Here is a 16,167-nt window from a genome sequence, read left to right on the forward strand (position 1 = left end):
CGCCAGTATCAGCTCTCAAGTATTTGCTAAGGGTGGAACATTTTGGAGCTGTGGCCACCTCCTCTCTTTCAACCCCAAATATCAAGTGTCATATCACCTGACAAGTCCTAGATCACCGCTTCCCACAGAGACTCAGAATGCCTCCCCTTGAGTGCTGAGCTGGCGGGGGCAGACAGCCTCTGCCTTGGGGATTGCAGAGGAGCTTTATGCACTGGAGTTGGAGGAGACACTGGAATTAGCCAGGGACTGTATCCAGGACATGAGAACATTGTTGCCCACGTTAAGCATCTTGTGCAAAACAGTGGACTATAGGTAATAAACCTGAGATGTTTCATCTGCAAAAGAGGTTTCCAAGCGAAGAAGGTGGCCAGGCAGCTCATGGGTGGGAGAGGGCTTCATTCTGTTCCATGAGGTCCAAGGATTAGAAGTAGGACAGAAATTACAGGGAACCAATTTCCTCAGGTTCAACCTAAGGATTTTCTTCTAACAGCTGTCCAAAAAGGCAAAATGTCGCTCTGGGAGGATATGAGTCCTTGGCACCCAGCCCTCAGTCCCTGGCAGGCCCTGTGTTTGTTGAACTGCAAAAGGGATGTGAGGAGAGAGACTTGATGACATGGTGAAGGTGGTGTGCAGGGTTTGCTGCATAAGACACGGGGAGCAGGCTGTTCCTCACTCCCCATGGGAATAGCAAGAGCCGAGCAAAGAAAATCCGGAGTACTGATGGTGAAACCATGCAGGTTAGACCTGGAAATGGGTAGAGGAGCTGAGATGGTGAAAGCAGGTACTAGAGAACACTTTGTAAATAACAAAGTTCATGACTTGGAAGCAAGAGGGGGCAGCCCATGGGCTCCTAGAGGGTTAAATGCAGCAAGGACTGAGGCAGGGGCCAGGGAGCCTCACTGGTGGTGACATTACCAGGTGAAGCTTGGGGACCCCTCGCATGAGAATAGCTCAGGTTGGGGGCTGAAGGCCTGGGGGGACAGCAGAGATGGGGAGGGTTAAACTGGCCATCTGGAATTGGGGCCTCTGAAAGCCCAGTCCTTTCGGGCTTCAGCTCTCCCCACTACCAGCCCCTGCCTCCCTGGACACTTGGGAAGTCACACAGTTAGCCAGCCGGTAGAAAAAATACCTTTTTATTAATTATTAGGAATAATCCATTCATTTAATGCAGGATGTGTGTCGGGGAAGGTTAGGTATTGCTGGATGGATGAGGGGAAACGTGCAAAAGGAACAGTGAGAAGGGGGATGGTCCCCCACTTTCCACAAACTATAAACAGCAACATGGAACACAGAAAATCACAAATAAGAGGGTCCTTCCTCATGTCTCCTCGCATCCCATTCTTCCAGAATGAGTCCCAGTGTGGTCCCTAGAGGTGCCAGGGCATCTGGAAGTTCTGGGCTGGGAATGGGGTGCAGTGTGAGGCCTCAAAGTTCTGCAGATGCTTCTGAGCCTGAGGAAAGAGGGCAGGACAGGTGGGGTGCAGAGCACTGCAATGAGCAACAGCCCCTGGACACCTCGACACACCCTCCGAACCCACCACTCACTCTGTAAAAGCTGCCACTTGCAGTACCTACAGGGTATTCCCTGTTCCCAAGCCTCACATGCACCTCCTAGCCATTCAGGCACCCCCTTCACGCTCCCCACCCCTGAACTCACCAGAAACAAAGCCAGCTGCCGCCTTCCATCTGCACTCATGTCCTCCCCTGCAGAGGAGAGGCACTCAAACACAGGCCATGCATCTGGGTATTCATCCCTTTCCTGGGCTCTTCCCAACTGTCTCTCCTGCCCCAGGGCCTCCTTACCCACACTCCAGGGGAAGTCAGGCCCATGTTCTGCCTGGTAGGAGCGGAGGACAGACAGACACCAATCCTCCTCCACTTCCCATCGGCTGTAAATTGAAGCTGGTCAGAGAGAGAGACGAGGGTCCGTCAGCAACCTGGCCTTGCCAAGCCCCCACTCAAAAGACTCACCAGATCCCATTTCACCTTCCTCCAGCTGTGAGGAGGCCTCCAGCCACTGCCTCACCACTCGAAGACCCTCATCTGCCATCACACGAGGATACCTACAGAGGGAGCGTCAGGACTGGAGGTCAGGACCCGCTTCTCTTCATTCCTCATCCATGAACCTCCTCCTCTCCCTCCCTGTGCTGGTGTGTGTACATGTGTGTACACATACACACATACACACTGCTCTCACCGATGCTGCAGAAGCTTCAGCAGGAGGTCATTGCCTCGGTTGGACATGATGTCCTCAGGAACCCTGGGGGTGAGAAGAATAGACACTGGAGAGGCTGGAGGCCGGGGAGGAAGGGTCTGGATACCTGGGTTTCTGTGGGCAGAGGTGGGAGGGGCACTCTCTGGATCCAGGAGGGCAGAGGTTCCCAGGCACTCACGTGGTGGTGATGATTTCATCCTTGGTTCTTCGGATCAGCAGCACAGGGCCCTGGTACCTTCAGAGGACAGAGTAGTAGGGAGGGAGAACTCAGAGGGAGACAGGTGACAACTGGCCCAGGTTGCATTCTTACCCCTGCAATAGCAGGGCCCTATGGGCTAGTCCTCCACCCAGGGGTGAGAGTCAGAATATTAAGACTGGGCATTGCTCAGTCGGGCCTTGCTGGGAGATCCCTGCTGTGTCAGGCATTAGCCCTTTGGTTGCCAGATCATGGGTCCTAGGGTACCTGGGCAGGGTTGGGCCAGCTGCGGTGGTGGCAGGGTCACTCAGGGGATGTAGACAGTGACCATTTACCAACTTGCACTTTAGTACTAATTTCAGCGTTTGAACACCCAGCAGAACCCATACGGGGGTGAGGTGGGGAAAGGGTGTGATATGCTAGACACTAGCATGTCCTCACCTGCACAGCTGCTCCGCGTTGTTTAGATTGAGATGCTGCCTCACGGTCCTGGTCACCAGGCCCCCTAGAGTGGGATAAAAGTGAAGGGACGGCAGAGACAAAGCCCTTGCCCAACACAAAGGTCCCCACTGTTGAGGACCCCAGATAGGGGAGTCCTCCTGCTTCTCAACAATAGGGCAACCCACTCCCCACCGACAGAAAAGGAACCATCTCCAGTTACAAACCTCCCAGTTCCAGCCCACCCCTTCCCTGGAAGGGCAGCCTGGGAGCTGCACTCACTCCAGCTGTCTGGCATGACCTTCAAGGCCAAGGGCACCAGGTCGTCAAAGGAGGCATCCAGGATCACGGCACTAATGTCTGGGTAGGACATGGCTGCCCACGTGGCTGGTACCAGGACAGGGAAGAAGGATGAGGACCGAGGGGTTCCTGCCCACCACCCCTGCCTTTGTCCTAGTGACCCCATAGGCTGACCCCATCCTCCTAGGTCTCTCCTTAACCCCTCACTTCACTCGGCCAGGGCACCCTCTTGAGAGGACGGCAAGAGAACATCGAGATGTATCAAAGACAATACACAGGAAACATTCACTTCCCTGATCTCCCCACCCCAGGACCCTGCTCTGCTTCTTTTAATAATCAGGCACATGGGTGAAAGGAAATGTGAAGTGTATACAAATAGGACACTTTCTTCCAGACCCACTCAAAGATACCACCTCCATCCTCTCCTTCCTTAAGTCTCCACCCCACTCCGGGGCCTCCATTGCATTTTCCCACCTCTCCTGAGGAGGGGTGCCATGAATGTGTCTACAGTGGGGTTGGAAGGAGGCTGGTACCAGTGAAGCCACCGATGGACCAGGCATAGATGATGATGTCCTGAGGCTGGAAGCCCAGGCGGTGGATGGCAAACTGGACCACCACATCCATGGCATTGGCCTCATTCTGTGGGAACGGCACACCCTGTAGGAGGAAGAGCAAAGGCAGGAGGGGGGTCAGTGCGAAAGGCCAGCTTGCTGGCCACCCGCACCCTCCCAGCATGGACCCTTTCTGCAGCTACCCTGCAACAGACAGAGAAGGCACAGAAGAAAAGGGGGGTGGGAGAAACTGTTCTCTCCAGAAACCAGCTGTTTACAGTGAGATGCACCTCCTCCCTCCTGCCCACCCCTGCTTTGAGGAAGGGGTGTGGCTCCCCTGCCCTTGGCACTCAGGTCCCAGGTGAGTGGGAGCCCCTCCAGAAATATGTACCCATTTCCCTCACTCCAGTGGCTGACCACAGGGAGACAGACCATAATTCAAGACAAGGAGGGGACTCCAGAGAGGGTCTCACCGTGCTTCCAGCAAAACCTGGATGATTCCAGCCCAGGACTGAATATCCAGCTGGAACACAGAGGGAGGAGGGGCTGGCACCTCATGGCCCACATACCCACTCCCCAGCCCTGGGGGGAAGGAGCAGCAGGACACTGAGGCTCTTATCACCCGCCAACTCAGAGGGAAATAACTCTAAGCCATCCCAGAATGGGATGACACTGGAGGTTCTGAGGCAGCAGAAGGGAGAGATGGGTGATTAGGGGGTGAAAGGGGGTTGGAAAGAATGAAGAGCATAATTAGGTTAGGGACACAGCCCAAGGGGAGAGATTTAAGGTTAGCAAAGCAAATGAGGAGGGGACTTTTCCCCAAAGGTGAGGGTCTCAATCCTCCCCCAGAAAAAGTAGCCAGGCCAGGGGAGGTCATATCAGTGTGGGAAGGTGGGGACATTCCATTCCAAGGAGCAGACATAAGAGTGCTGAGTCACAGGCCTACCTTCCAGAGGCGTGGAGACACAGCCCACCTCATAGAAGCCCGCGTTCCCCTCACAGCAGATGACCTAGGGAAGAAGGCAGGAGGGTGGGCTGAGAAGGAGCCAGGTTGGGACTGAGAAGTCCCCTCATAGCAGGGAAGGCAGCCTGTGGGAGCTTTGCGGGGTAGAGGAAAGAGTGCGCTCCTATTTCTCCAAGAGAATGGAACTTCCCATTACACAAGGCCCACAAAATGAGAAGCAGAGTGGATGCAAATGCTTAACAAACTGGGCCCTCAGAGGAAGAGGAATGATTCCAGTTGAATTCCTCAACCACTCAGCACAGTGTCCATTTTTCCTTGCAAGTCCACCAGGTGGATATCTTTGGTGTCCACCAAAGAGATCCATAGTTTGAAAGACACCAAACTAGGAATGGGATTATGGATATTTTTTTTCCTTTCTAGTTTTGGGTCTATTTTTCCTGTGACTGTTTCTTTTTTTCTTTTTTTCTTTGAGGACGACTAGCCCTGAGCTAACATCTGCCAATCCTCCTCTTTTTGCTGAGGAAGACTGGTCCTGAGCTAACATCCATGCCCATTTTCCTCTATTTTATATGTGGGACGCCTACGACAGCATGGCTTGTCAAGCGGTGCCATGTCCGCACCCAGGATCTGAACCTGTGAACCCTGGGTCTCCAAAGCGGAACATGCGCACTTAACCACTGCGCCACCAGGCCGGCCCTCTGGGACTGTTTCTTTGGTGTAGTATGCCAATCGCTTTCCCTCTCCCTCTCGGGGCTCTAGTCTTATGGTCAGATAAACTCTAATTCCACGTTATCTAATTCCATTAGATAAACTCTAACTCCATGGTGTGCCAAGCCGAAGCTCAGAGATGGAGGGACTCGCATGCACTTGTAGCAGCCAGGCAGAGCCAGGAATAGAACCCAGCTCCCCCTGGACTGCTGGCTTCGGACTCTTTCCAGGGCTGCTTTAGGGGACTTTGGAGCCAGGCTGCCTGGGTTCAAATCCCAGCTCTACTACTACGTACTAACTGTGTGATCTAGGAAAGTTATTCTGTGCCTCAGTTTCATCATCTGTGAAACGGGCTAATATAAATAGTTCCTATCTTACAAGGTTGTTGTGAGCATTTCAATACATGCCTTGCATATGGTAAGTGCCATCTAAGTGGTGACTACCACAGTGATTACTTTTTGGTCCTACTTCATCTGTTTCCCTCTTGCAGGGTTTTCCTACACCAGCAGGTCTTCGGGGTGGAGCTAGGAGATGGGAATATCTCCAGCTGTGCTTCCTTAGGGCTGCTGTAGAACTGGGATCCCCAGAACCTCCAGTGCCCTCCCCGCATTCTACCTTTGGGCCCCCTGCTCCCTCTCACCAGCTTCTGTCCCTGGGGCTCAGCAGTCCCCCGCCGGTCCACAAACATGGTGTCAATCTCGTTGCCGTCACAGGCCAGCAGCTTTGCCCGGCGCCCGTTACACTGAGTGGGAAGATGCAACAGCCAAGTGTGAGGGCCAGGAGGCCACGTCCTTCAGGGGGAAGGGCCATCGGGGGGGGCAGGGGAAGGGGAGCCTCACCTCTTCCACCAGCCGGGCCTGGCCCTGCAGCAGCACAGGCATGAGGGCCTTCTGGAGCAGGTACACAGAGCCCGGATACAACATCCGGCGCCCCAGGGTGTGCGCCACCAGGTAGCTGTGGGGAACATCGGGTTAAGGAACCCGCAGCCCCAGTGGGGCCCAGGGACCCCCCAGCCCTAGCACTCACAGACTCTGGGGTCTGCTTCACCCTTGACCTTCACAGCTTCCTTCTCCTCTTTCAGGACTTAATGAAACAATATATGTATAAGGCTGGTGTTTTTCAAGCTATTTGTACTTTATTTTACTGCGACCTTTCTAAGATACACATTTTATATTGTGGCCCAGTACACACATATGCTCATATAATGCTGGAAGCTTTATGAAATAATACTTTTTATATACTATAAGTAAAAGCAAAGTTAGTATCAAATATGTTTCTGTTAATGTATAAACACAACTTATTAAAAGTCCCCAAATAAATAACACTTTAAAAAAAATGACAATTATAATTCACTAAATTGATTTCAAGATTCACTGATGGGTCAAGATCCATAGTTTGAAAGACACCAAACTAGACCGTAAACTCCATGGGGCAGGGGCCTGGCTGTTTGTTCACTGCGATATGCCCGACATCTGCCACGTAGTAAGTGCCCAGGGCCTGGCGCAGAGCAGGAGCTTATTAACCATTTACCAAATGAATGTACTATTCTAGACAGATAACGTGTGCTAGGTGCTGTTCCTGAAAAAGACGACTGACTACTTCCAGTTAATCTTGAAGTAGGATATGTCCCCAGAACAACATTGTACAACCCCATCCACCATCCCCCTGAAAACCCCACGTTTGGCTTGCCCCTCTGACCAGACAGCACACTGTCAACAACCGACCACTGAATCCAGCCCTTCCTTGGTATCTCAGAGCCTGCCTCCTGGCCCCCAGCAATAGAAAATTCCCACGCATCTGCTCCACTGTAAGATACGAATGGTTACAGCTGTGACTTCTGACGTCATCAGTACCCACAACTACCATTTACTTGGGCTTTGCCGTGTGCTCTCAGGCCCCCAGGTGAGGTGGAAGCCCTTCAGAATACGTTACCCTACTCAAACTCACCAAGCCTATGAGGTGGGTTACTTACGGATGCAGAAATTGTAGTTCACTCAAGGTGGAATAACCAAGGAGCAGAGGGGCCAGGACAGGGACACAGCCACCAAGAGACCCTGCTTCAGCTAAAGCTATGTGTGCCCTCTGCACTCCCAACCTCATTCTTCCCTGTCAGCCTCAGAGAAAGAGCTTTTGCGTCAGACAAAACTGTTAATTTCCCAGCTCTTCATTCACCACCTGTGAGACTCTGGACCTCCTTGAGCCTCTTTTCTTCACACATAAATGTGGATAAAAACAACTCTGCCACAAATAACATAAAGTACATGGCACTAGGCCCAACAAATGACAGCTATCTTACAATGGAGCCCCCAGTCTCAGAGCCCTCGCCCTGTGTCCTCTCCACCCCAGCTGGCTTCTCCTCCCTGCTGCTCCCACCTGGTGATCTGACAAGGCAGCTTCTTGACTCGGTTGAGGAGGGTGTCTGCTGTCCCCCGGTGCAGGGGCTCTGGGCGAAGCAAGGCCACACCCCGGCGGGAAGGGCCCCCTCGGGACTCCTTCCTGAGGAATGGAAAGATGCAGGGGAGGATGGGGTCAGGAGCAGCAAGCTGGACATCTGAGGTCCGGAGGATGGTGGGGTCTAGGAACGAGGAGAGGGTGCTGGAAGGCAGGCACTGGGGCCCAAGAGTGCGATGGAGGCTGGGGATATGGCAGAGCAGGGATGGAGCGAAAGAACTGGGGCCTCACCGGCTGCTGGGTTCTTCCCAGTGGAAGTCGACTGGCCAGCTCCTGAAGTCAAAGTTGTAGTTGGCGAGCTGCCTCTATGGTGGGCAGGGAGAGAAAGAGGAGGGGATGAAAAGGGGAATTGAGAAGTTGGGGAGGCCCACCTACCCACCCTCGACACCCTCATCATCCAGGGGACTGGCCCCTACACATCATGGGGAGACAAACAGAGGGCAATACCCTCCCAGTTCTCAGATGGAAAGCTCTGACATGGCCAGAAAAATCAGGCAAGAGACGATGCCCTCTGAGGTATCAAGACTGGCTGTCTGGGGCCGGCTCTGTGGCCGAGTGGTTAAGTTCGCACACTCCACTGCGGTGGCCCAGGGTTCAGATCCTGGGCGCGGACATGGCACTGCTCGTCAGGCCACATTGAGGCAGCGTCCCACATCCCACAACTAGAAGGACGTGCAACTAAGATATACAACTGTGTACGGGGTGGGGTTTGGGAAATAAAGCAGAAAAAAAAAAAAAGATTGGCAACGGTTGTTAGCCCAGGTGGCAATCCTTAAAAAAAAAAAGGAAGATTGGCAACAGTTGTTAGCCCAGGTGCCAATCTTTAAAAAAAAAAAACATAGACTGGCTGTCTTCCTTCTTCCAGAAGAGGAAAAGAACACTCTTCGCTTTTCCAAAATCTAAGATTGACCCGCCCCCAGAAGAGGTGGCTGGAGATACTGGTGCTTCTGAGGGAGGAGGTGGAGGGGCTATTGGCTGGTCACACTCCCTTCCCCACCTGGGTCCTTTACATGATGCTGTCTTGGAGGACCAAAATGATTGTCTCAAGGCTGGGTGAAAGGGAAGGAGGGAAGTCACGCCCACGGTGGTTCCTTTGCATCAGGGCCACCTCTTGGATGAAGCCCTCTCTGACTGTTCCATCCTCATAGCCACCTCCTTTCCCTCAACACCTGCAGCCACGGGCCGGTGATGCCATCCAGACCTTCTGTGCCACCGGTCACCCCAGTGCGTCGGTGCACATGCCTTTTGAGGGCGGCGGGAGTGGTGTCTTAGACTCTGCTGTATTCCTTCCCCACTCCCAGAGCTCCCAGCACTCTATTTTGAGAGTTGTTTATTATTTTCTGTCATAGAAATTTTTTGACATTTTCAAAAATAACTTGGCTAAGAGAGAGCAATAGGAAAATTGTACAAAAACATAAATGGCAAAACAAAACAAAATGAAGAAAAGCAAATTTCAGGCAGACTCCGCTCAGACCTGGACTCGAACCTAGACTCAGCCACTTTCTTACTCTGTGACTCTGCCGGGGTCACTTAATCTCTTTTTGCCTCTGTTTCCTCAGATGTATACTGGAGGGTAATAACACCACCTCATGCGGTGGTTGTGAGGATTAGAAAGGGTGTATGTAAAATGCGTCAGACAGCGGCATGGCAGAGCATCCTTACACAGCTCCATAAATGGCGGTGTGGAGCAACCAGTAATATGATGATAGTGGTCATAGCTGTTTGATCCCAGAAACCCCTTTGTAACAGGAAAGAGCTTCATAGGGCCCCAAAGCCCCCTCTCAAAGATAATCACCCTGCAGCACTGCCTGGGCTGGCCCAAATCCAAGGACACTGTGCCCTGGCTTTTCTCTCTCCTGGCGCCACGCTGTGCTCCCGGGGAACAAGAGTGGACATACTTGTCCATCTTGTCCCATCCCCAAACAAAGCTAGCATGGTGTTTAATGCATACAACAAAAATAAACAAACATTTACAGAACTGAGCTGCTGTGATTAAAAAACTCCCGTCTAAGAAACACTGTGGAATGTTTCAATGTCTAGACAATTCTTGTGGATGGAAGGTGGAGAGGCGGAGGATTGCTCTAGCAGAATATTCCATTATAAGTGGTAGGGGAGGAAAAATTCCTCAGGCGGACAGTTCACTTGTGGAGGAGAGAAGGCATACAGCAACGTGCGAGCAAACACCCAGTGTGGTGCGTGGCACAGCACACCTCCTCCCCCTGGCAGAAGCCACTGCCCGGTGCCCTGGGGAGGCAGCTGCCTGGCACATTCCTGGAACCTCTCACCTTGTTTTCTGCAGACTGGTTCCTATGTGTTGCCTCCAAGATGGTGATAAACTGCCGGTACTGGGGGTGGGTCCAGCGGCCAATGCCTGGAGGAGAAAGGACAGGAAATAGCGTCAGGAACACTGGGAAGCAAGATGAGCAGGTCTCAGGAAGAGAACTGGAGGTGGGCAAGGAGAAGGCCCTGGAAGGAGAAGTGACAGCAACAGAAACGGAGGGCCCAGGATCTGGGGAAATAAGAGACCTGAGCAGACCTCCTTCCTCCATATCCAGCAAGTGGCTACAGGAGTCTCCCTCCCTAGCTTCTTCCATTTGTTTCTCTGTAGACTAGCGATCTTCCACCCTCCAGAATGTTCTCTCTCCCTAGTCTTAAAACACTGTCACAAAACCTCACTATTCACCCTTGCAAACGTTGGGTTTTGCTTCTTTTCGGTGCCACCTTCTCCGGCACTTGCTTCTCTCTCTTTTCTATGTTGTAACTCCTGCGATCCGGCTCTGCAGCCTCTTGCTCTTGCCCCATAATTACTTCCTCACTGAATCCAAGTACCCTTCCTCCGTCCTCTGTGCCACTCAGCACTTTTCCTGTCCCTCAAAATTCCTTCTTCCTCTGCTTCCTGGGTCCATCCATGTCTCCTTCCAATTCCTGGACTGCTCCTCCCTGCCTCCATTCTACTTCCCTCTCTGAAAGGAGAGCCATTATCAACAGTGAGCTCTATTCTCTCCTCACTCGGCCCCACTCTCCCTTCCCTGCCAAGGAGTCTCAAACCCTGACTTCTCTGATTCTGCTGACCTGACAGGTGTCATGTGCCAGGCACTGTTCTAACCTGAGAGAGAGCAGGAAATGAGACACACAGGTCCTAGCTCTCAGACAGCTGGCACTTTGGTTGGGGTGGGGAGGTGAGGCTAGAGAAAGACAATAAACAAGTAAACAAGAAAATTTTAGAGAAGGGTAAGTGCTATAAAGAAAATAAAACCAGGGGCCAGCCCGGTGGTGCAGCAGTTAAGTGCCCACGTTCCGCTTTGGCAGCCCGGGGTTCACGGGTTCGGATCCCGGGTGCAGACATGGCACCGCGCAGCACGCCATGCTGTGGTAGGCATCCCACATATAAAGTAGAGGAAGATGGGCATGGATGTTAGCTCAGGGCCAGTCTTCCTCAGCGAAAAGAGGAGGATTGGCAGCAGTTAGTTCAGGGCTAATCTTCCTCAAAAAAAAAAAAGAAAAGAAAAGAAAACCAGAATGAACCAGAATGCTATGTATCATCAAGGGGAGAGACGCCAAACAATGAAGCAAGCTGAAGAATGATTTGTATAGAGTGATACCATTTGTGCCAAAAATGTAAAATGCACAAAAAAATGCCATATATTTTTTATACTTACCATATTTCATAGATTCTAAGATGTGGGTTTTTTTTCCACATTTGAAAACTCTGAAATAAGTATGCATTTTACAATTCATAGCAGCTTAGATTTGATGAAATGGGGTATATACTTCATAAAAGTATAAAAATACGGACCAGAAAAAAACCACCCCAGATGACAACGGTTACCTCTAGGGGAACAGGAACATGGGACTGGGGAAGGTTCCAATGGAAAGGCCCACTCTATCTGTAACGCTTTATTTAATATTTTATTGACAAAAGGTATTTGAAGCAAGTATCACAAAACATAAGGATTTTAGTTCTTTTTGATATTTTTTCTCTAGATTTTTCTGTATTTAATTTTTTTTCCAAATTAAAAATAAATAGGGGCCAGCCCGGTGACACAGCGGTTAAGTTTGCACGTTTCGCTTTGGCAGCCCAAGGTTCGCCAGTTCGGATCCTGGGTGTGGACGTGGCACCGCTTGGTAAGCCATGCTGTGGTAGGTGTCCCACATATAAAGTAGAGGAAGATGGGCATGGATGTTAGCTCAGGGCCAGTCTTCCTCAAAAAAATAAATAAATAAATAAATAAATAAATAAAATAAAAAACTGAGACAAAACCGAGTAGTGGGAGCTACTTTTAGACAGGGTGGTCAGGGAAGGCCTCTCTGAGAGAGCCCAGCCCCATGGAGATCAGGAGGCAGAACACCGCAGGCAGAAGGTCCTCACCCCAGACTGAACCCAACTGCAGCCACCAGCTCCTGAGCCCACCACTCCCTTCTTGAAGCATCCCCCTCACCCTATTTTCATCATGTGCACCCGCCAGGGGACAACGATTTGGTCTGTCTCTCCTTTTTTTTTTCTTTTTTTTGAGGAAGAGTAGCCCTGAGCTAACATCTGCTGCCAATCCTCCTCTTTTTGCTGAGGAAGACTGGCCCTGAGCTAAATCCATGCCCATCTTCCGCTACTTTATATGTGGGATACATACCACAGCATGGCTTGCCAAGCGGTGCCATGTCCGCACCCAGGATCTGAACTGGTGAACCCCGGGCCACCGAGGCAGAACGTGCACACTTAACTGCTGCGCCACCGGGCCGGCCCCTGTCTCTTCATTTTTTAATTGTGATATATACCATACATATATAAAACATACATTCAGTTTAAAAAATATAAAGCAAACATTCATGTGACATCACCCAGGTCAAGAAAGAAAACAAAGCCACTTTCCACCAGGAGTCTTCCCCATCCTGTTCCCTCCCTGTCCCAGGTAATCATTCTCCTGACTTTCTTTTTTTTTAGATTGGCCCTGAGCTAACATCTGTCGTCAATCTTTTCTTTCTTCCTCTTCTTCTTCTTCTTCTTCTCCCCAAAGCCCCCAGTACATAGTTGTATATTCTAGCTGTAGATCTTTCTGGCTCTGCTATGTGGGATGGCACCTCAGCATGGCCTGATGAGCGGTGCTAGGTCTGCACCCAGGATCTGAACCAGCGAAACCCTGGGCCCCAAAGCAGGGTGTGCGAAGTTAACCACTCGGCCACTGGGCTGGACCCTCTCCTGACTTTCAAGACAACCATGCTTGCGTTTTACTTTAGTGTTTTGCCACTTATATAAGCATCCCTTTTGAACTTTATATAAATGGAAACATACCGCATAAATTATTTGGTGGTCAGCTTCCTTCACTCAACATTACGTTTGTGAGATTCATCTGCATTGTGAGTGTAGTTCTAGTTTGTCCCTTTGCGTTGCTGCCTCCTGTTCCCTTGTAGGACTCCACCTTACAATGTACTTATCCTTCCTACCACTATTTGTGGCCATGGAGTTGTTTCCAGTTTAGGATTCTTACAAACATATATATGGATTTGTTGTAGGGTATATGCATCTCTTCCAGATAATAGCAAACTTCTCTGCTACTTATTTTTTCATATTTACAACTCAAGCCCTTTAAGGACAAGATCATGCCTTGACCATTCTCAATTATTCCCCCTCAGAGCACAACACAAAGTGGTATTTACAGAAGGTACTTAATAAATATTAACCCAGTGTTGGATAGATCCAGACCAGGCTCCCTCTCTACCTACCTCGGAGGCAGGCCACGCCTGCCAGCAGCAGTAGCAATGTCCCAGCATAGTGAGAAAACGGCACCACTTTGGACAAACTCAAGTAACCTGGGAGGAGAGAGGGACTATGTGAGAAGCTTTCCCCACTGCCCTTCAGCTCCTCTTCCCAGTTCAGCCCCATCCTCCACCCCACACCCTCTCTTTGGACAGCCACATCCTCTGAGGAAGGAGATGCCTGATGGAAGAGGGAAGCCAAGCCGTCCTCCACAGGTCCCCTTTCCTCTTTAGGGAGTTGGCTCATCTGCCAACAACCTGCCCGTTTCCTGTCCCACCACCTTTGAAACCACACTGACCTTTCCTGTATAAGTAGAAGAAGGCGAAGGGAGAGGAGTAATAAGAGATGGACCAGAAGACTGAAGCCTGCAGCAGAGAGACAGAGACAAGCAATCAATACACACAGACACAGAGGTCTGCATTTCTGGGCCTAGGCTCTAAGCAAAGTGGATAACCTGAGGGATATGACATCAAGTACCTATTTTGTGCATAACATCATGCACACAATAGGTGCTCAATATTTGTTGAAAAGCAATGTGTCAGAGCATAACGGAGGCTGGGAAAAGTAGGTACAGGTCTATTTTCTTCCTCTTATCATCTCCAGACATAATTTCATCGCATTTGAAAGCCAGCCTCTCCTTCTGCTCAAGTTAATCAAGCTTTTTCAATCGGCCCTGCTCAGGACAGCCCCTGGCCTGGTCCCCAAGAGATGCACAAACGTCACCACAGGAACCCTGCCAGAGAGAACAGCTGTCTCTGCAGCCAAAGAGGTTAGTTGCCAGGGAGGACAGGTCACTGGGGACTGCAGGACTCAGCACCTGCGGATGGTCCCAAGAGTAAATACTTTATCCTCATGGCCCAGGCTGCCCCAGAGAAAGCGGTGCACATGCCAAAAGAGAGTGCAAAGTATGTGAGCTCGAGAGCGTGTCTATGTGCGTGTGTTGGAGAGGTCTGCTGCAGAGCCCAGAGCATCCCCCGCCCCCGGGGGCGCTGCCTCTCGCTGAGCTGGGAAGGAGAAAGTTCAGGAGGGCAGCTGGGTCTGAAAAGATGCAGTAGTCCCAGATGCTAGGGCAGACATACCAGCGCCAGGATGCTGTCGGCATGTTTCTCCAGGGCACGGGGCTGATAGTACGTTTCCTGCCAAAACAGATGGCTGCATTAAGCACCCTGGCAATTGCTAAGTCCTTCCCCTTCCCTTTTGGAAGCCCTGATGTGTGTCCTCTGGTTCTAGCCTTCAAAGCTCTCTCTCCTGGGACATCCCTGGCTCTCAAAGAAGCCCCTCTTCCCCACTGCCCTCCAAACATGATTTCCCACCCTAGACCATGAAAACAAACACAGGGGGCTGGGCTTGGAAACAAAAGTGAAAGCAACATTGGACGACTTTTGCTCCTTTTTCACAACCCACAAGAAATGGCTTGTGGGCGTGCGCATACAGGGAAAGGGGTTAGAGAAGAAAGGAAAGACACCATAACAACTTTAAAAAGGAAAGAAAAGCATCAGAAATAAGAATAGGATGATGAAGAAAGAGAATGTGGCTGGGGGTGGGCCGTTTGTAGGGGAGAGTAAACATAATTTGAGACAACTGATAAAAAGGTAGAGAATTTAGGAGCACAGCCTACCACCACCCCCAGCTTTTATGAATGCAAAGACCCTGGGGTCTCCAGGGTAAGTTGAGGGGTGGGGTGGGGAGCGGCGGATACATGATATGTTGAAGAAGTCATTTTGAAATTCAAGGCCAGGGTAGACGGAAGATAAAACGGAACCGGGCAGGCACTCAGTAAGAAGAAACAGAGAGTTTGACGGCAAAATCATCCAGCTCCCTAATCCGCGCAGGTCTCTTCCAGGACTTGAGTCAACTGGGACCGGTAGGCATCACGACAGACAGCGTTGGGGGTCGCAAAAGGAAAAAGCAAGGAGTGGTAGTCGGAAGGAGAAAGCGGTGGCAAACAGCGATAAAGGAGCGGCTGGTCCCTAGGCGTGACTTTAACCCAGGAAGCACAAAGAGCGCAGACTTTGCGGACAACTGGCTTGACAAGCAGGCTCCCCCGATTTCCAGTAATGGGCCCTTCTGGGGAGCAAAGGCCGCAAAGGGGTTTGGGCCGTACCATGTTTCTGACCAGGGGAGAACTCGACTCACCCAGGAGCTGGAAGTGGGGGTAGTGACTGAAGTTGGAGTCTCAGGGACGCCGGACGGGGCCCTTTCCGAGTCCCTTTCCCGGTAGATTTTGTAGAGCCGGGGGCCTAGGACGCAGCTCAGCAGCTTCGCCATGACCCCCGCTCGGGCCGCTGCTCTTCCAGCAGCAGATCCCCCTGCCGGCCCCGCCCTCCCCCGGCCTCTAAGGTGTTGCGTGCCCTTGACGTCAGCACGTACCGGCTCCGCCTCGTGCCAGTCGAGACATTTTCAGCGCTTCTTGAGAAGGGTTTCGTGCAGTCGGACCTACGGGTACAGCAGTGGTCAGAAATTAGTTGGAGGCGTTTGGAACGCGGAGAGTTAGAAAGTTATCGGGCATATAATTAAATCACTTTTTCTATCCTTTAATATTTGAAGAGATAGTGGGAACGAGGGGGAAGATTAGGAGCGCTTGACAAGAGC

At 51.2% G+C, this 16,167-nt stretch overlaps 1 protein-coding gene across 2 annotated transcripts; it reads right to left on the bottom strand.

Moving 5' to 3' along the window:
• Nucleotides 1-1,117: 1,117 nt before the first annotated feature.
• Nucleotides 1,118-15,965, bottom strand: ABHD16A (abhydrolase domain containing 16A, phospholipase). Of its 2 annotated transcripts, XM_008537541.2 has the most exons (20): nucleotides 15,712-15,965; nucleotides 14,655-14,711; nucleotides 13,874-13,940; nucleotides 13,542-13,628; nucleotides 10,109-10,194; nucleotides 8,055-8,128; nucleotides 7,746-7,868; nucleotides 6,212-6,326; nucleotides 6,013-6,114; nucleotides 4,647-4,710; nucleotides 4,174-4,223; nucleotides 3,683-3,806; nucleotides 3,132-3,236; nucleotides 2,853-2,916; nucleotides 2,394-2,450; nucleotides 2,198-2,260; nucleotides 1,987-2,063; nucleotides 1,804-1,902; nucleotides 1,658-1,704; nucleotides 1,118-1,451 (listed from the first exon to the last, which is right to left on the bottom strand). In XM_008537541.2, the coding sequence occupies exons 1-20, from the start codon at nucleotides 15,841-15,843 to the stop codon at nucleotides 1,368-1,370; spliced, it is 1,677 nt and encodes a 558-aa protein (XP_008535763.1). In that variant the 5' UTR covers nucleotides 15,844-15,965; the 3' UTR covers nucleotides 1,118-1,367. The 2 variants fall into 2 exon arrangements, with proteins under 2 accessions (XP_008535763.1, XP_070441531.1); XM_070585430.1 differs by lacking the exon at nucleotides 14,655-14,711 and having other exon boundaries at nucleotides 15,712-15,915.
• Nucleotides 15,966-16,167: the final 202 nt, after the last annotated feature.

Source organism: Equus przewalskii, chromosome 19 (assembly GCF_037783145.1).
Source record: "Equus przewalskii isolate Varuska chromosome 19, EquPr2, whole genome shotgun sequence".
NCBI lineage: Eukaryota > Metazoa > Chordata > Mammalia > Perissodactyla > Equidae > Equus > Equus przewalskii.

Excerpts from the sequence above, each read along its gene's own strand:
- ABHD16A (XM_008537541.2), bottom strand. The coding sequence starts at position 15,843 with ATGGCGAAGCTGCTGAGCTGCGTCCTAGGCCCCCGGCTCTACAAAATC. Across the intron at positions 2,261-2,393 it reads GATGAAATCATCACCACCAC|GGTTCCTGAGGACATCATGT; the intron begins GTGAGTGCCTGG and ends TCTCACCCCCAG. Across the intron at positions 1,705-1,803 it reads TGACTTCCCCTGGAGTGTGG|GGGAGGACATGAGTGCAGAT; the intron begins GTAAGGAGGCCC and ends TCTCCTCTGCAG.